The sequence below is a fragment of the Balaenoptera acutorostrata genome, chromosome 4 (assembly GCF_949987535.1).
Source record: "Balaenoptera acutorostrata chromosome 4, mBalAcu1.1, whole genome shotgun sequence".
In the NCBI taxonomy this organism is placed as follows: Eukaryota; Metazoa; Chordata; class Mammalia; order Artiodactyla; family Balaenopteridae; genus Balaenoptera; species Balaenoptera acutorostrata.
This window is the reverse complement of record NC_080067.1, coordinates 74,965,369-74,985,356: the sequence shown is the minus strand read 5'-3', so window position 1 is coordinate 74,985,356 and position 19,988 is coordinate 74,965,369. Positions and strand designations below refer to the sequence as shown.

The 19,988-nt window shown below is 41.1% G+C and overlaps 1 protein-coding gene across 4 annotated transcripts in view; it reads left to right on the top strand.

Annotated features, from left to right (window-relative positions):
* FGF12 (fibroblast growth factor 12) overlaps window positions 1–19,988 on the top strand; it is a 555,783-nt gene that overhangs the window by 284,428 nt on the left and 251,367 nt on the right. Inside the window, exon 1 of one of the 4 annotated variants that reach the window (XM_007195194.2) lies at window positions 13,033–14,340. The exons of the other annotated variants lie outside the window; for them this stretch is intronic. Within the exon in view, the coding sequence (XP_007195256.1) occupies window positions 14,142–14,340 (199 nt within the window). The 5' untranslated portion in view covers window positions 13,033–14,141. Of the gene's footprint in view, window positions 1–13,032; window positions 14,341–19,988 lie in introns of those variants that run through there. 4 annotated transcript variants of the gene reach the window in all.

Here is a 19,988-nt window from a genome sequence, read left to right as displayed (position 1 = left end):
TTCTTTCCCTGGCTTTTGTCCTCAGAAAATAATAAATGCTCTGGTTACTTATCTTTTAAAAGCCAGCTATGGCTATTTCCTTGTCTTTTTCCTTTTTTGGGATGAGAGGAAGAACTGTCAAAATGAAGAGAAAGGAATGGCCCTCTTCTCCATTGCTGTATTCTTGGCATACTCAACCAACTAGAGACAATTTTCTAGCTTACGTTTAAAGAGGTTTCTTTTCTATGGTTTCTAGTGATGACAATATGTATACGTTGTCTAGAATGGGATTATGACCTCATGAGATCCCATCTAGCTAATACTGCATGTTTAAAAACTAATTATCTTGTCCAAAACATTACAAAAATATTATTTCTCCATCTTGCTCCAAATGCTGTTTAAATAAATATGCTTATGCAATCATCTTATTCCTTTCTGGATATCTGAGCACTGAAATGCTTACTTACAACTATCTATCTATCTATCTTGGCTTTGACTGGGTAAACACACAACCATCTACACCAGTATCCTCTTGATTTAATGTTGAATATGCTGTATTAGTGGGCAAAATTAAGCACAGGGGAGTATAACTTTATGTGAAAATGATTGTTAAGTGAATAACTTAGAACTTTACTGAGTGCTTTCATTTACTACTCCGGAATTTTTGAACATTTTCTTGTCTCCACAGCATTCCAAAAGGAAGCTTGCCAAATATTTTTATTTTTTGTTTTGAGCTATTTTGTTTAGCCTAACAATGTGAATTTAGAGGTTTGTAGACGAATGATCCTACTTTTCATACATCCATCTACTCATCTACCTATCCATTCATTCATTTATTCATTCACTCATGCATACTGTTCCTTGTTTCAAAAACCAGTGTTATCTTTTCAATATATTATTTTAAGTAATCTAGGTCATTTTACAGGCAAATAAACTTAGGCTCACACAAAGTAACATTATGCAAAGAAAGATTATTCTAAATCACATATTCTTTCTACTTTATATTTTATTTTTAGAGAATTCTAAAAAATTAGGACTAGAAAGGACCTTACTGGTCACCTTGCCCAAACTCCCATTTGATCCCCTGACAGTTTTCTCTAACCAAATTGTATATTTCAGTTATTTCCAATAAAATCTTATTAAATATCAAATAGGATCAGTGAGGTCTTTCACTACTTGTTATTTTCGCAGAGCCCAGTGCTATGTGCACACAGAGGACAAAATGTGAATTTATGACAATTTTAATAATATAATTTGAGTGTCGGTCATGTGCTGGGTGCTGTAAGAGACTGCTATTTCAACAAGATCCATCCCCTGAAAATTTGGAATCTAAAATTAGAAATGGAGCAACTAGGTCCATGGAGAAAGCAGCTCAGTACAGATGGGAGACAGCATGAATGTTAGGATTATCAAACGATTTTAAGGTCATTTTGATCATATTCTGAGACTTTAAAAATTGACTACTCATTTTATCTGATGTCTGTGCTCTCTTTTTTCATTATTATATTCCTTTTCTTCTCTGAATGTGAGTGTGTGTGTGTGTGTGAAAGAGAGAGAGAGAGAGAGAGAGAGAGAAAGAGAGAGAGAGAGAGAGAGAGGGAGAGAGAGAGAAATTGAGAGAAGAGAGGGAAAGATCAGAACTGAAACTCTACACCTAAATATAGGGGTGGAGGTTGGTCAGGGCAGAAATCTAGGTACCATGTACCCTCTCAGGCTATCCAATTTTAATAGATGGATTGAATTTAGGCAGATTTTTGAGAGTATTGATGAAGCAAAATGATCAAGTTGGAAATGTGGAGGCTACCCTTGAATTAGCTTTGAGTTTGTTTGTTTGTTTGAGTTTGTTTCTTGGTATAAGAATAAATGTTTCATTTTAAACTTAAAAAGATGGATGGATGAATTCATTAATTAATTCATTTAAGTATTTATTGAGCATCTGCTATATACTAAGTGCTATTTTAGGCACTGGAGATAGGAAAGTAAATAAAATAGACAATCTTCCTCTCCTTATGGGTTTTACATTCTTACAAGGATCTTCAAGCTACATTACTCATCTAGAAGGAAGGGGTATCACTGAATCGGTGACACTGGAAATTAGAAAAGGGCTAAAATGATGGAGAATCACTTGGGGCAGTTTTTTAATATCCTCAATCCAGCTAGGAAGGAAAATAACCAAGTGCCAAACATGTGTTTTAAGCCAAACCAATGTACATTTTTTTAGGAATAGGAATGGAAAGAGTGTAACTTTATCCTCTTACAGATTTCTCTAATTTCTGTTTTGATTTAGTTTCCCTGTAGTTTTCTCATGAAGCTCAACTTAAATTACTGAATTAAGGAGGAAAGTATTTGGAGGCCACAACCTCAGAACCAAAGAATACCCTCTTATGCCAAGGGTGAGAAAACCACCATCTTAGTTCCCTGGCCCAGAGAGATGTAAAAGCTGCAGAGGGAGGAGATTTGAAACACTTGAGTCCCCTGGTTCTTTCCAACATTGAAGGATCTCCTCAAGGTCATTTATAAGATGTGAAACCCTCCTAGGGGAGCACTAGAGGTCAGTGAATGAAAGGACACATAACATTCCCATTTTTTCTTTATGTGACCTTAATTGGGACATGAGAGACATTGAGGTCAGAAGACCTGGATTAAACTCATGTATCTTCACTCATCTCTTGTGTGACCCTGGGAGATTACATCACTTACTGGAGTCTCAATTTATCTGTAAAATTGAGTTATTATTATCTCCTTAATTTTCCTCACAAGTTTGTTAAGAAACTCAGTGAGATAACACATGTGAAAATGATTTCTAAACAGTAAAAGACTATATCAATGCAAATGATAATTACATTCTTATTTTAAATTGTATTACATGAATATAATTATTCATGATATCATGTTTTTATTGACATATAGTGTAACATAGAGGATAAAAGAGGAGCTCTGGAAATAAATTAGTTACACTTGAACTCTACCAATTCTTAACTGGGTGACTGACTAAGCAATGTAACCTCTCTGTGCCCCAGTTGCTTCATTTATAAAATGAGGATAATGACAGACCATACCTCATAGGGTTGCTATAAGGATTCAATGTGTCAATAATTGCAATGCAGTTAGAACCCTGCAGGGAGCTTAGCCCTGGCTCACATTATTTATAGCTTATGTTTCTTATTAAAACAGACATTCTCCGAAACATTGATAATTTCTCTACTTGGGCAATAAGGATACTACCCTTAATCTGTGTCATAAAGAAGAATTAAATATACTGTCTTTCTTATTTTGAGAGATGACCAAAACCAGACAAACATATAACATGTAGTAATTCAATTTTGAACTGTTGAATAAAGCACCATAAAGGAATTCACCAATTATTAGAAAGTAATTGTTTATGTTGCTGTTGTCAACCTATTTTATTTTATTTTATTTTAAACATCTTTATTGAAGTATAATTGCCTTACAATAGTGTGTTAGCTTCTGCTTTATAACAAAGTGAATCAGTTATACATATACAATATGTTCCCATTTCTCTTCCCTCTTGCATCTCCCTCCCTCCCACCCTCCCCATCCCACCCCTCTAGGTGGTCACAAAGCACCGAGCTGATCTCCCTGTGCTATGCGGCTGCTTCCCACTAGTTATCTATTTTACATTTGGTAGTGTATATATGTCCATGACACTCTCTTACCCTGTCACATCTCACCCCACCCCCTCCCCATATCCTCAAGTCCATTCTCTAGTAGGTCTGTGTCTTTATTCCCGTCTTGCCACTAGGTTCTTCATGGCCTTTTTTTTTTTTTTTCCCTTAGATTCCGTATATATGTGTTAGCATACTGTATTTGTTTTTCTCTTTCTGACTTACTTCACTCTGTATGACAGACTCTAACTCCATCCACCTCATTACAAATACCTCCATTTCATTTCTTTTTATGGCTGAGTAATATTCCATTGTATATATGTGCCACATCTTCTTTATCCATTCATCTGTCGATGGACATTTAGGTTGCTTCCATGTCCTGGCTATTGTACATAGAGCTGCAATGAACATTTTGGTACATGACTCTTTTTGACCTATGGTTTTCTCAGGGTATATGCCCAGTAGTGGGATTGCTGGGTCGTATGGTAGTTCTATTTGTAGTTTTTTAAGGAACCTCCATACTGTTCTCCATAGTGGCTGTATCAATTTACATTCCCACCAACAGTGCAAGAGTGTTCCCTTTCCTCCACACCCTCTCCAGCATTTATTGTTTCTAGATTTTTTGATGATGGCCATTCTGACCGGTGTGAGATGATATCTCATTGTAGTTTTGATTTGCATTTCTCTAATGATTAATGATGTTGAGCATTCTTTCATGTGTCTGTAGGCCATCTGTATATCTTCTTTGGAGAAATGTCTATTTAGATCTTCTACCCATTTTTGGATTGGGTTGTTCGTTTTTTTGTTATTGAGCTGCATGAGCTGCTTGTAAATCTTGGAGATTAATCCTTTGTCAGTTGCTTCATTTGCAAATATTTTCTCCCATTCTGAGGGTTGTCTTTTGGTCTTGTTTATGGTTTCCTTTGCTGTGCAAAAGCTTTTAAGTTTTGTTAGGTCCCATTTGTTTATTTGTGTTCTTATTTCCATTTCTCTGGGAGCTGGGTCAAAAAGAATCTTGCTGTGATGTATGTCATAGAGTGTTCTGCCTATGTTTTCCTCTAAGAGTTTGATAGTGTCTGCCCTTACACTTAGGTCTTTAATCCATTTTGAGTTTATTTTTGTGCATGGTGTCAGGGAGTGTTCTAATTTCATACTTTTACATGTTCCTGTCCAATTTTCCCAGCACCACTTATTGAAGAGGCTGTCTTTTCTCCACTGTATATGCTTGCCTCCTTTATCAAAGATAAGTTGACCATATGTGTGTGGGTTTATCTCTGGGCTTTCTATCCTGTTCCATTGATCTATATTTCTGTTTTTGTGCCAGTACCAAACTGTCTTGATTACTGAAGCTTTGTAATATAGTCTGAAGTCAGGGAGCCTGATTCCCCCAGCTCCATTTTTCATTCTCAAGATTGCTTTGGCTATTCGGGGTCTTTTGTGTTTCCATACAAATTGTGAAATTTTTTGTTCTAGTTCTGTGAAAAATGCCAGTGGTAGTTTGATAGGGATTGCATTGAATCTGTAAATTGCTTTGGGTAGTAGAGTCATTTTCACAATGTTGATTCTTCCAATCCAGGAACATGGTATATCTCTCCATCTATTTGTATCATCTTTAATTTCTTTCATCAGTGTCTTATAATTTTCTGCATACAGGTCTTTTGTCTCCTTAGGTAGGTTTATTCCTAGATATTTTATTCTTTTTGTTGCAATGGTAAATGGGAGTGTTTTCTTAATTTCACTTTCAGATTTTTCGTCATTAGTGTATAGAAATGCAAGAGATTTCTGTGCATTAATTTTGTATCCTGCTACTTTACCAAATTCATTGATTAGCTCTAGGAGTTTTCTGGTAGCATCTTTAGGATTCTCTATGTATAGTATCATGTCATCTGCAAATAGTGACAGCTTTACTTCTTCTTTTCCGATTTGGATTCCTTTTATTTCTTTGTCTTCTCTGATTGCTGTGGCTAACACTTCCAAAACTATGTTAAATAATAGTGGTGAGAGTGGGCAACCTTGTCTTGTTCCTGATCTTAGTGGAAATGGTTTCAATTTTTCACCATTGAGGACAATGTTGGCTGTGGGTTTGTCATATATGGCCTTTATTATGTTGAGGAAAGTTCCCTCTATGCCTACTTTCTGCAGGGCTTTTATCATAAATGGGTGTTGAATTTTGTCGAAAGCTTTCTCTGCATCTATTGAGATGATCATATGGTTTTTCTCCTTCAATTTGTTAATATGGTGTATCACATTGATTGATTTGCATATATTGAAGAATCCTTGCATTCCTGGGATAAACCCCACTTGATCAAGGTGTATGATCCTTTTAATGTGCTGTTGGATTCTGTTTGCTAGTATTTTGTTGAGGATTTTTGCATCTATGTTCATCAGTGATATTGGCCTGTAGTTTTCTTTCTTTGTGACATCTTTGTCTGGTTTTGGTATCAGGGTGATGGTGGCCTCGTAGAATGAGTTTGGGAGTGTTCCTCCCTCTGCAATATTTTGGAAGAGTTTGAGAAGGATAGGTGTTAGCTCTTCTCTAAATGTTTGATAGAATTCGCCTGTGAAGCCATCTGGTCCTGGGCTTTTGTTTGTTGGAAGGTTTTTAATCACAGTTTCAATTTCAGTGCTTGTGATTGGTCTGTTCATATTTTCTATTTCTTCCTGGTTCAGTCTCGGCAGTTTGTGCATTTCTAAGAATCTGTCCATTTCTTCCAGGTTGTCCATTTTATTGGCATAGAGTTGCTTGTAGTAATCTCTCATGATCTTTTGTATTTCTGCAGTGTCAGTGGTTACTTCTCCTTTTTCATTTCTAATGCTATTGATCTGAGTCTTCTCCCTTTTTCTCTTGATGAGTCTGGCTAATGGTTTATCAATTTTGTTTATCTTCTCAAAGAACCAGCTTTTAGTTTCATTGATTTTTGCTATTGTTTCCTTCATTTCTTTTTCATTTATTTCTGACCTGATCTTTATAATTTCTTTCCTTCTGCTGGCTTTGGGGTTTTTTTGTTCTTCTTTCTCTAATTGCTTTAGGTGCAAGGTTAGGTTGTTTATTCGAGATGTTTCCTGTTTCTTGAGGTAGGCTTGTATTGCTATAAACTTCCCTCTTAGCACTGCTTTTGCTGTGTCCCATAGGTTTTGGGTTGTCGTGTCTCCATTGTCATTTGTTTCTAGGTATTTTTTGATTTCCCCTTTGATTTCTTCAGTAATCACTTCGTTATTAAGTAATGTATTGTGTATCCTCCATGTGTTTGTATTTTTTACAGATATTTTCCTGTAATTGATATCTAGTCTCATAGCGTTGTGGTCAGAAAAGATACTTGATACGATTTCAATTTTCTTAAATTTACCAAGACTTGATTTGTGACCCAAGATATGATCTATCCTGGAGAATGTTCCATGAGCACTTGAGAAAAATGTGTATTCTGTTGTTTTTGGGTGGAATGTCCTATAAATATCAATTAAGTCCATCTTGTTTAATGTATCATTTAAAGCTTGTGTTTCCTTATTTATTTTCATTTTGGATGATCTGTCCATTGGTGAAAGTGAGGTGTTAAAGTCCCCTACTATGATTGTGTTGCTGTCAATTTCCCCTTTTATGGCTGTTAGTATTTGCCTTATGTATTGAGGTGCTCCTATGTTGGGTGCATAAATATTTACAATTGTTATACCTTCCTCTTGGATCGATCCCTTGATCATTATATAGTGTCCTTCTTTGTCTCTTTTAATAGTCTTTATTTTAAAGTCTATTTTGTCTGATATGAGAATTGCTACTCCAGCTTTCTTTTGATTTCCATTTGCATGGAATATCTTTTTCCATCCCCTCACTTTCAGTCTGTATGTGTCTCTAGGTCTGAAGTGGGTCTCTTGTAGACAGCATATATATGGGTCTTGTTTTTGTATCCATTCAGCCAGCCTGTGTCTTTTGGTGGGAGCATTTAATCCATTTACATTCAAGGTAATTATCGATATGTATGTTCCTATTCCCATTTTCTTAAATGTATTGGGTTTGTTATTGTAGGTGTTTTCCTTCTCTTGTGTTTCTTGCCTAGAGAAGTTCCTTTAGCATTTGTTGTAAAGCTGGTTTGGTGGTGCTGAACTCTCTCAGCTTTTGCTTGTCTGTAAAGGTTTTAACTTCTCCATCGAATCTGAATGAGATCCTTGCTGGGTAGAGTAATCTTGGTTGTAGGTTTTTCTCCTTCATCACTTTAAGTATATCCTGCCACTCCCTTCTGGCTTGCAGAGTTTCTGCTGATAGATCAGATGTTAACCTTATGGGGATTCCCTTGTGTGTTATTTGTTTTTTTTCCCTTGCTGCCTTTAATATGTTTTCCTTTGTCAACCTATTTTAACTGACAATCTGAAAGAGAAAAGGAAATGGAAGTAAAGCCATTGTATGGGATAATATTCATGGAGAAAAGGTCTTCTTCTGCCTGTCAAACTTGCGGTGTCAGAGGCTGGTGAGCTCATATTCACCAAGGTTTGAGTCAGGGGCCCGATCTCAGAGCAGGATGATATATGAGAAGAGACTGATTGCCCTCCGCAGCTGGTTGTTGACTGCCCTTGCCCACAGTCACCCTCTCACTACACCTCCATCCTCCCCTCTGTGCAGGGTGCTCACCTGGTTCCTCATTTTAAGGATTGAGCCTGTTTTGCACGTTTCCTGATAGAAACCAGAGATCTGGGTTCCTCAAATATGGAGACACTTTTTCTTTTTGGCTCCTTTGTGTTCCCAACAGACAAGGACATTGACACTATTCCGCTAATGAAAATTTTGTTTGCCATTACAATGTCAAGGTTAATCATTCATTTCAAGTAGATTTCCAGCCTTTGTTAAAATACGTTATGTCCAGGAGTGAATGATGGTGTGTATGAATCACAAGCTATGTTTTCCTGTTTTGGGAAGTCTGGATTTTATAGGAGGGACTTGATTTAAATGGATATTTTAATGACAGCATGCTTATTCTAATACTTTACATTACGGTCACATCTTCTTTGAGCCTTGCAGCAGCTCAGTTAGGTAGGTACTGTTCATGTCATTATCACTGATGTATTTTACAGATGTGGTTTGGAGATTGAATAACTTGTCCGGTAGCATACAGCGAGTGGGTGATTAAGACAGGAGCCAAATAAGATCATGATGAGATGAACTATAAGCTTGTTGAGGGCAGGGAGAATGTAGAGGTATAAAGAGTTCCCCTTGGTAACTGAAACAGGGCCTTGGATGCAATCTGTGCCCAATTCAAGGTTTCAAGTGAATGACTGCAGTGGTCCTAATAGTTTGGTTTAGGAGTTGAAAGACTTGGCCTATAAATAAGGGAAAAACTATTCAACATTCTGTATTTTTTCCCTTTAGAATACAGAGATGACTTAAAAATATGGAGATGATTAAGACCATGTTTTATTTGTTTGAAGGGAGGTCAGAAATATAAATATAATTATCCTTTCAATGTGTATCTGGCAACTTTCTCCAAGTAATTCAACTGCTTCCACCTACGCTGTCTTCAGAATTGTAAATGGAAATTCTCAAGTTGTTCAAAAATAGAGCAAAAAAGTCAAGGTATTGTTATCCCTGAGATATTGCCCTTCAAAATGACCTGATTATTTTAATTAAATCATCAGTAGGTTGATGTAATCTCATTCCTGAACCCCAAATGCAAAGATATTGGAAATGTCCTAGTAACCATGAAGGAAAACTTACGAGAATTAGTGGCCCAGGTAGGAAACTAATGAATTTCTTTTTTTTTTTTCTTTTTTCGATGTGGACCATATTTTAAAGTCTTTATTGAATTTATTACAATATTGCCTCTGTTTTATGTTTTGGTTTTTTTGGCTGCGAGACATGTGAGATCTTAGCTCCCTGACCAGGGATCAAACCCGCACCCCCTGCATTGGAAGGCGAAGTCTTAACCACTAGACCGCCAGGGAAGTCCCTGAATTTCTGAATATAAAAAATTTAACAAGGGTATTGCTTCTGATCTCAACAGCCATGTAAATAGGACCTAACTTCTCAGATTTCCCTGTATTTACCTCTTCTTCTCACTGGAGAACTGAAGTAAATGATGCTGATGATGAGTTAAAGGGCTCAACAGCTAAAAAGCACCCTGACAATAGCCACAGGACTGCAAGGGAAGAAGTAAAGTTTTTGTTGTCTAATTGAATTGAAAACACCACATTCTCTTAGTAGCGATCTAAAGACATGGAATGTCACTTTCAGAAAGCTAGCATTTATTGTTTTCATTTTGTTCCTTAAATGCCTAACGATGCTGTCATGTCAAGACAAAGAAAACTTCAAACAGCAACTGTTATCTGCTTTTTCATCTCTTCCCCCATCACCCTCTTCTATCCTGTGCTGCTGCACTGGCTACCTTCTGCATCAAAACATCTTTCATGTCTCATAAACCTACAGGAAAAAAAAAATTAACACACTCAAAGATTAGAGAACACACATTCTCTTTCCAGGCCCTTTTTTTTGTGGGGGGGCAGGCACAGACGGTAGTTCTAGTAAAGTGTATTAAATTTTTGAGAGTCTATTTCTCCCTTCTAGGATTATGTGTTATCTAAAATGTATCTATATCTATATATCAAACTTTGACACCTGAAGAACTTGTCAAAAACTCAGAATTCCTGGGCTCTACTCATAGAGATTTCTGTTGCACGTTCTGAGAAACCATCAGGAATCTACATTTAAAAAAAGCATCTCAGAAGAATATCATGCATTTTCTTAAAAAAATAAACACTGTCATCATCTCTTTTACTCATTTGGCATTTTCCACTTTTCAGAATGCTTGCACATACATATTCAGTTCTGTGAGGTAGATGGGAACGATTATTCCCATCTTGAGGATAAGAAAAAGACTCAGAGTTTAGCAGTGATTTTCTCAAGACCTCACTATACACCCCTCTCTCGCCCATTTCTCTGGATTCCTCACCTTAGCTGACCTTTTTCTTTTTGGGTGTTGAACTGCAAGAGGCAAGGAGCCCCCAAAGCCAGCCAGTACTATTTGTACCTGCCTTCCTCAAGAATAAGACAAGCCTCGTGGTAGCCAAGGAAGGAAAACACATAATTTTATCTGTGAAATGTGAACATTTCCCAGGTGTTCCCAGAACATTTCCCGTATCATTGACAGTGATAACAATTGATTTTCAGTAATGTCCCTTACCACATCCAGATGCACTTTTGAAAATGTATTTGGCTGGCTTCACTTTTGGAGAAGAGGTCTGTGTGTGGTCACCTGCGTGTGTGTGTGTGTGTGTGTGTGTATCTTTTTCCCCTGTTATGTACTGTTAGAATCCCTAGTTTACTGCCCTTATTCAGGCACGCTGAACAGCTGCAGGGGATGTGGTGCTCCCCATTGACAGCTGGGATTCCCCCCTCTCAGGGCGCCTTGCCTATTTAATCCTCCTCCCAGCTGTCTGCCTCATAAACCTGTCTGCCTGTGTTATGTCCAGCTGCAGCATGCAAGGTCCAGGCCCCCAGACGTGGTGGGGCCGTTTAACACAGTGCTTGCTCTAAACAACCTCACAGGCCTCAATTCTTCTCCTACTAGGCCCACAGGTTTGTGCCCACATCTAGAGAATTCCTGGGCCCTCTCCACAGCCCACATCCATTCTCAGTAGCTGCCAGGGCCTTCATGTTCCTTGCCCACTCTTAGGGTATTTCCAACATATGTGTTTCTGCTTGGAAATCATCCATTAAATCTTTTGGCACTACCCTTGATGCTTAGCGAAATGTCTGTTAAGGGGAGGGACTAGGGATATTTGAACACTGATTGACGAGAGATACTATGTATGACTAATAGCCACTTCCAGGTCTTAGCATGACTACTCCTTTATGTTTCCAAATTTTTTCATGCTGCATTTTAACTTGGGTGACATTATCGTCTCCGCTGAGTTTTCTGTTGCATCCAGCTGTCATCACAAGCACTCCTGGAGACCCGATTGCCCTCCGCAGCTGGTTGTTGACTGCCCTTGCCCACAGTCACCCTCTCACTCCACCTCCATCCTCCCTTCTGTGCAGGGTGCTCACCTGGTTCCTCATTTTAAGGATTGAGCCTGTTTTGCACGTTTCCTGATAGAAACCAGAGATCTGGGTTCCTCAAATATGGAGACACTTTTTCCTGTTCCAAAATGTGCTGAAGGTGGACCCAACAGGCCATTGTTACTTTCTCCAGTGTCCGCTGCCTTCCTTTCTAAAAAGAGAATTCTTTGTGCTTCAGCTTACTGGCGAGACGGCAGACTGCTTTGTCGGCGCCTCACCCCTAGCCCCTCTCTGTGTACCCGGGTTCCTTTAACGGGCCGGTAGTGTTTTCTCCTGGGGGAGGGACGGTACAGAGCCGACCGGAGCTGCAGTTCCATCGTTCTGCCTCTGAGAATTTCTCATACAAACCTCAATCACGTAGGATTGCGTAGAGAGGAGAAAAGGGGAACGACAGAAGACGGAGAAGGGGGAGAGGGGTGACGGGAGGGAGGAGGAAGAGTCTGGGAACAGAGGGGGCGCGAGGGAGGGGAGGAGGACCCGAGCTCTCTGCGCTTCCTTGCGCTCCGGGAGCCTGGCCCCCAGGCTGGCCCCACCTGGGCGCTCCCAAGCTCTCAGCGGGTGGGCGAGCAGTGCCAAAGGTACACCGGCGGGCGCCCGCGCTTCGTCGCACCCTCCGTCTCGGTGGCGGTCGTCCCTGCCTGGAGTTTCCTGGGGAGCTAGCGCTGCAACCCAGCGAGCCGGCTAGGCGGCGGTGGCGTCCAGGAGCCGGTGCGGCTCGGCGCGCCTGGAGCCTCAGCCCCCGAATGGGACTCAGCCCTGAGCGCCCCCTCCGGGGCCTGGGGAGGAGGCGGCGGGGGGCACCCCGCTAGCCCGCGGCTCCGAGCTGCCACCCGCGCAGCAAGTTGACCGAGTTGGCGGCAGCCCGCACCTGCTTCCTGGCCCCGGCCCCAGAGTCTGCGTCGGGCCCCGAGGGCCCCAGTGGTACACTCGGCCGCCTCCCGCCCCCCCAGACCCGGCGGCCTAGGGGGCCCCTCTTGCGCCCCGGGCGCCAGACCATGGTGGGCAGCTCCGAAGCGGAGCCGCAGCCGCCTCGAGCAGACGTCGCCCGCAGCCAGCCCCCGCCCCACCCGAGCCGCCGCGCGGCTGTTCGCAGCGCGCGGGTGCCTTCCTTCCTCGGCCGGGATGGGCCGCGCGGGACTGAGTGATCGGCCTCGCGTCCGGCGGGTAATCCCCATCTGATCTGATGCCTGTGAGCCGCCGACTGCCGGGCCGCGCGAGCCTGGGAGCCCTGGGCAGCGCGGCGATGACCTGATCCCGAGCTCGCTAGGGCGCCCCCTCCTTCCCTCGCTCCCTCTGAGCCTGTGCGGAGAGCGGCTCGGTGCGGCGGCCCCTGGAGGACCATGGCGGGGAGCTCCAGTTAAAGGCGTGTGGGCGCCGAGCTGGAGAGGAGACCTTCGGCATCGCTGCCTTTTGAGGGGGCTTATTTAAACTACTGAGTCATTCCAGATTTAGGATTCCCTAAATAATCACCAACTGTGCCCGTCTTGTGCCAGAAAGAAAGAGGAAAGAGAAAGAGCACCTGCTCTCGGGACCCCGCGTATCCGCGGCGCTCGCCTCTCGCGGGTTTCTCCCGGAGGGGTGCCTGGCCCTCGAGGATCTCCCTCCCTCCCTTCCTTCCTCTTTCCCCGTCCCTCCTTCCCTCCCCCCTCCCTCGCCTCCCGCGCCTCCCGCTCTCCTTGCAGCGCTGCTGGCGGGGAGTCGCGCTCGCCGCAGCTGGAAACAGCTGCCCCCGCCTGGCGCCCCTACCCCGACTCCGGCTAATCGCTCCCACTTCGCGCCTCTCGGAATTCCAGAACTCGGGCGGCGGGCCCCGGGAGAACCGCAGCCGGTGCGATGCATTCCGTAGACCTCACCCAGCCGGGACGGACCTCCTAATCTCCAGAACTGCGGGCCGCAGGGAGTTAAATTGCTGCCTTCCTCTCCTCTCTTGCGGTTGGTGGCTTGTTTTCTAAAGGAACGTTTTATTCACTTTTTAGTATTTTCTACCGGGGGCACGCTACCCGCCTCGGTCCAGACTGCTTTGTAAACGGGTTTTATATGTATGTATGTGTAGATATACTTTGGACACCTTACAACGCTTGCGCCTCTCCAACAGAGGCACGGCTTGTTGTTTTGGACATCCTTCTTCCCTTTCCACTTGGTACTCCGAACGCAGTGTGACCAAACTCCCCACTGCCCCTTGGACGCGGATCGCCGTGGGGTGCAAGTTTGGGGTGCAAGAGTCTAGTTAACAGGAAGGCCTGGGACGGCCCCGCCCCCGCCGCCAGCGGTTGGGGAAGTTTACATCTGGATTTTCACACATTTTGTCGCCACTGCCCAGACTCTGACTAAACGTTGTGGGCACCGGGTTTTCGGTACTGCGGCCTTCTCAAATATTAGCACTGCCTCCCCGCGCCTGCCCTGTCCCTCCAGGCCGCCGAGGTCCTGCCCTCGCCCCGGCGGAGCGTGATCCCGAGGGCGCAGTGGAACCCGGGGCCTGGGGCCCGCGCTGAGCAGCTATGGCTGCAGCGATAGCCAGCTCCTTGATCCGGCAGAAGCGACAGGCGAGGGAGTCCAACAGCGACCGGGTGTCGGCCTCCAAGCGCCGTTCCAGCCCCAGCAAAGACGGGCGCTCCCTGTGCGAGAGGCACGTCCTCGGGGTATTCAGCAAAGTGCGCTTCTGCAGCGGCCGCAAGAGGCCAGTGAGGCGGAGACCAGGTCAGTAGAGGTACAGACGGTGGGCTCCCTAGAGGCTGACACCCCCCTCCCCTTCTGAAAAGCACCTGGGGGCATCCATGGAAGAGAACCAGGATCCCCCTCTTCCATTCTGGCCCCCGTTCTCCAAAAATTTTCAGACATCTTTCAGTCGCCCTCTGTTAGTTAATAGCGTCTTGTCCCATATTCAGGAAAACACTTTATACCTTGATGAAACCACGGTTTGACTAGGGCGAGAGTTACATATATAGATGCTCCTGGTCCCATAGAGCTTGTAGAGTCCTTGAGGGCAGTGACCACCTCATTCTCCCTCTCTCTCTCTTTCTCATCTATCCCTTCATCCGTCCGTCCGTCCATCCATCCATCCATCCATCCAGTGTTTAATCTGCCTACTGAGGACCTAAATATAAATAAACTTTCCTCCCTATATCTCTCATAACACTTAGCACAATTCTTAACACATAATAAACACTTAGTAGACACCAGATGAACTTAAATTTACTGTCTTTTTCTAAATCTTTTTCTAGCAACACATCATGTCCAGTCTTTCTCACATTCTGATCAATTTCTCACCTCCCCATTTTTACCCATGCCCTTTCACTTCCTTTTACACAGATCTCCTTTTCCTATTCTCTTCCTCCCATCACTCTCATTGTTTCCAATGGCTCTGCTCATTAACTTTTCTGTCCTATTACTCCCATCCTTTGCACACTCACACTTACTTTTGGGACATTACGGGAACAACATAGTATCTGCAATTTGGTCACAGGGAGTGTAAAGAAAACTTTAGACTTATCAGAGATCTTCTAGGCCTGGCCTTTCTGAAGCTGATTCTCTTCTTTGGCCCTAAATTCAAATGGTTGTTCTTTGATGTGTCTCTGTTTACAAAGGGAAATTGGATACCTCAAAATTTCAGAGTGATTATTCCCATTTTAAGCCAGGCTACCTTGAGAGAATGAAAGCAGAATTTCCAAGGTCTGTGCTTCCGTCAGACTTTATTGATCCTCTGGGTGTGGCCCACAGGGTCATTTGCAATCTGCAGATGATCTACCCTTACTGTGGACAACTGAAAGGAAATACTGTCTGGAGAGAAAGCTTGCTCTGTGATCAGTTGACTAGTTTAGGTTAGCATCTTTGCAACTCTGATTGTCATGTTCTCCTGGGTTCCAGGAATGAAGCATATGGGCTAGGGTCATTGGGTGAAGAAAACACTTGGAAAGTCTGGACAGGTGGGGCTCAGAATTAGTTTAGAAATTTGGGATTAAGCCTTATGAAAAAGCCGTCTCATCTCATTTTTCCATTGAGTTTTCATGACGTTATTCACTCCCTAGTGGTCTCATTTTCTTATTCCGTGATGTTGATGAAATAGTAAATTTCAGGAGTAAACAAAAATAATTATAATCTGAAGGCAGGAGCTAGTAAAGCCTATTATTTTATATTCAATTAATATGGCCTGTTCATTTTATACAGGGAAGATGTATGCAAAATACTAGAGTTATCTCTGCACAGTAAATAATTCATATTAGGGGGAAGTCAAATCCGTTGTATTGTTGTGCAAGGATCATTTGGGGGCCATTTTCTCTCAGGGCTTATGTGGTCTGCAAGGGACTTCAAAGCTCTGAATTCCTTGTGACTCTTATATCTCAGTCTCTGAAGTATGTTCTTGCACTCTAGTTGGGATAATAATGTTTGTGAATAGACCCTACTCAGCCTCCTCAGTTACAAACAAGGTCATCAAGATGATAGGTAGATCGTTTTTGTGAATGGATAAGATAAACTCGACTGATCTTTGTTGAAGTTGATTTGGAGATGAGTGATTTGCGTGGCTTAATTTTGCATAAGAAAATTGCTTCCTGTGACCTTTTCCTTAGCATCTTATTAGAAAATAGAGACTTTGAGGGAATTGCTGAGTTTATTGTTTTTTTCAATGTTCATTTAATCTTTCCCTCTTTTTCATCTACTTAGTGTACATTTTGGCAAAGAGGATCATGACTGGTGAATTCCTTTAGCTTAAGTGTCACAGTAATAATCTGGCAGAGAGATGACAGGACCTGTTAAGACATGCCCAGTGCAAAGGCAGCACACATGTTTCTGTCCACCGTGGACTTCAGTTTGTTATGAAACTTAGTTTAGAAGAATGGGAGCGTAGGGTGCAGCAGAGCTTTTGGGGAAGATGATAGTGTCCTGTTACTGTTACTAACAAAGCCAAACAATTAATCTGTTGATTTGCTGTCAGTGACTATGATTCACGTAGTATGGGATGAGCCTATATAGAGAGATATAGCACCTTCCACATCTCAATTCCAGAGAGGATTCTTTAGCTGGATTGGGAGGAAGTTGCTAAACACCAAAAGGAAAAACTATCTGAGCAAATCTGTTTTACAAGTGCTTTGATGTTATGTTCACTTAATATTTGAGTTATCCTTGAACTCACTAGCCCTTCTAAGCCATATTCTGTGAACTACAAACTGAGTCACAAATGGTAAAGTGGAATAACTTGTCCTGATAAAGAATTTCCACTCTGAATTTCTGTTGAGACACAAGTTCCATGGACCAGACTTGCCAGGGGAGAGAGCCTGAAACAGTGAAGCTAAGCCAGGTATTGGATGGGAAAGGCCACGGTTGTATTTCTGATTTCAGGGCTGACACATTGAGTGTCTCTTAATCCTTGTCTTAGCTCACCAAGTTCTGATGCATATCATGTTGAAACCTCATAAACACAGAGGGAATACTGAAATTACACAGTAAAGGTCTCAGATTTCAAAATCATGATATTGCATTATGAAAATGTGAGAATTGACAGGGCAAGACCTCCCATCGCGCAGTTCCAGGACCACAGGGCACCTCAGATGCTTTGTGAGTGCCCTCCCTGGAGCACAGTGATGGCTTACACTGGGATTGTGTAGCAAAATCCTTCCTAAGATAAGAAATCCTTGAGCCATAGCAAGTTGGTGGTTTATACAAGATTGCACATCTAGATTGTGGAAAGATTGGGGCTAGAACTTGATCCAGTTGATTCTTCTTGCCTGTGCACTTCACAACACAACACAGAAAAAAGTAGTGTGATGAACTGGGTGTCCTCTGTCAAAGAATGGAAATAATTTTGTGCATTATTTATTTTTACCATTAAGGATTGTTATCATTATTATTTTGTAATTAGAACAGGAATACTGTCTCATAGAGGAGGTAACGGGTAGAAGGAGACATAGGCAATTGGGGTTCTAAAATGAACATCCTATGCAAACTATTATAAATAGGATGGATAAACAGCAAGGTCCTACTGTATAGCACAGGGAACTATATTCAATATCCTGTGATACTGAATAATGGAAAAGAATATGAAAAAAATGTATAATATGTGTATAACTGAATCACTTTGCTGTACAGCAGAAATCAACACATTGTAAACCAACTCTACTTGAATAAAATAAATTTAAAAAAAATAAAGTGACCATCCTATAGCAGCCTGCATTATAAAAGTAAATCCAACAGTGAAGACATACAGACAGTGCAGGAATAGTTAGCCCCTTAGGCACTGAGTGGGCTGTAGCTCTTTGGAAATGAAATGTTGGAGACCTTGAACTGGCACGTTGGCTGAGGGCACTGAACCATAAAAAAGCCTTTAGAACATTTCTGTTTGTGGACTTTCTAATAAAGAAAGGAGCATTCCTATGGTCATTACTACTTGAGTAATTATTTATATGTGAAATACCTGTATGAGCCAGACCTGCTGGAATTTTGCTTAAATGTTGATACCCCTTAATTTGCCATATCTAAGCTATTTGCACATCCACGTGAATTACATGGCTTATTCATTTCCAATAATTGTTTTACTTCTGAATAGAAACATCTGTACAAATGACTGACTCCAGAATTATTTATGTTTTGACTCAGGAGTTGCTGCAGGTAATGGATAGCATTCACCGTCGGGAAGGGAAAGGTGTTTATAGAATCTTTGAATGTTGGAGCAGCCAGGAACCTTGGAGATCATTCGTATCACTCTTTGAGTTTTCAAATGAGAGCCTCTCTGGAAAATACAGAGTAGTTAGATAAGCCTAAATCTATGTATTTTAAGTGATTTTGTGATTTTATTATTTTTCTATACAATTTAATTCCTTCCCTCAAACCAGAGCATTAAAAAAACAGAAGTAATCAGGAAAATTCCTCACCTAAAAAACATTAGATGTTTTTCATAACTTAAGTTTTTGGTTTTATATTACCTCCCTCTTAAAGAATGATGTAGTATATTTATACCGACTGGATAAAATAAATCAAAGAAGTGATTATAATTTTACTAAATTTTGTTGATTTTCATTTGTCATTTTTCTGAGTCCCTATTTTTGCTTGTTTCTGAGTCCTTGTTTCTGTTATAAAAATTGAGGTTACTCAGAATATTTTAGTATTTTTCTGACTTGTTTTGGTAGATGTATAGTATTTAATAGCATACTCATTCAAAATTTTACTATCAAATATATCCTTTGATGTTGATGAAGGAAGCATCACAGAAAATAGAAACTTCAAGAAGAAAACTGACAAAAAAAGGAGAAATACTTAATCATGTAATTTATGGAATATAAATTAGATTTTTATAAATTGAAATAATTTTGGTCAATATATAGATCAAGAATACATTCACATGACAGGTGATACTTTACATTTATAGCCAGTAGTTTTATTGTATTTTCTCCTTTAAAAGTATGACTCATATCTGAACTACAAAATCAGCCTAATTAAATGATATTTGGCTTAATGTCTTGTTAAAAAAAACCCAGGCTTTTCTCTTTAGAAACCCATCCTAGGGTTTAAACTGATTTTTTGTATGTGTTTTTTTAATCCTATTTTCTCTACAGCAGTGCATTCTCATCAACAAATTACGTTTCCATTGTAAGATCGCTTTAAAATAGCAGGTACTGTGATCTCTTGATTTCTTTCATCCCACAGAGATCTCATCAAGCCATAACTCAGGATTAAGTCTTTTAAGTTTTAATGAAGTTGATATTCTTGAACAGACTTAGAAAAACAATTTGCAGGAAATGAGGCAGTCTGTATTTGAGGAAGCAATAGGAATATTTTAGAAGATCTTTAGAAACTAAAGCTTTGTCTCATACAATTATATTTTAAAGAAAGTACTGGGCTTAATAGTCAAAAACTATTGCTTTTAGTCTTGTTGAGAGCATATTTTTACATAGATATTACAGTGTTGATTTGGTTTGAAAAATTTGTTAATAGTAATTAGTCTTTTCTTGTCTCTTTCTTGAGTACTTTGTCATAATATATATTCGCTATGACTTCTTTCTAGAATTATTATAGATTTTATGAGAACTCTCATAAACAGTCTCATTAGACATAGGAGACCAAGTTAATATACTACATCTTGGATTCTATCTGATGGCCTACCCATCCAGCTACAGAGCTTTACTTTTGTCCAAAGAGAAATGCAGCACATCTAAAGGGCTCTGACAGACATAGAGAAACAGACCTAGAGAATGACATACGGATACCGGGGCAGGGTGTTGGTGTGATGAATTGGGAGATTGGGATTGACATGTATACACTACTATGTATAAAATAGATAACTAATGAGAACCTACTGTAAAACACAGAGAACTCTACTCAGTGCTTTGCGGTGACCTAAATAGGAAGGAAATCCA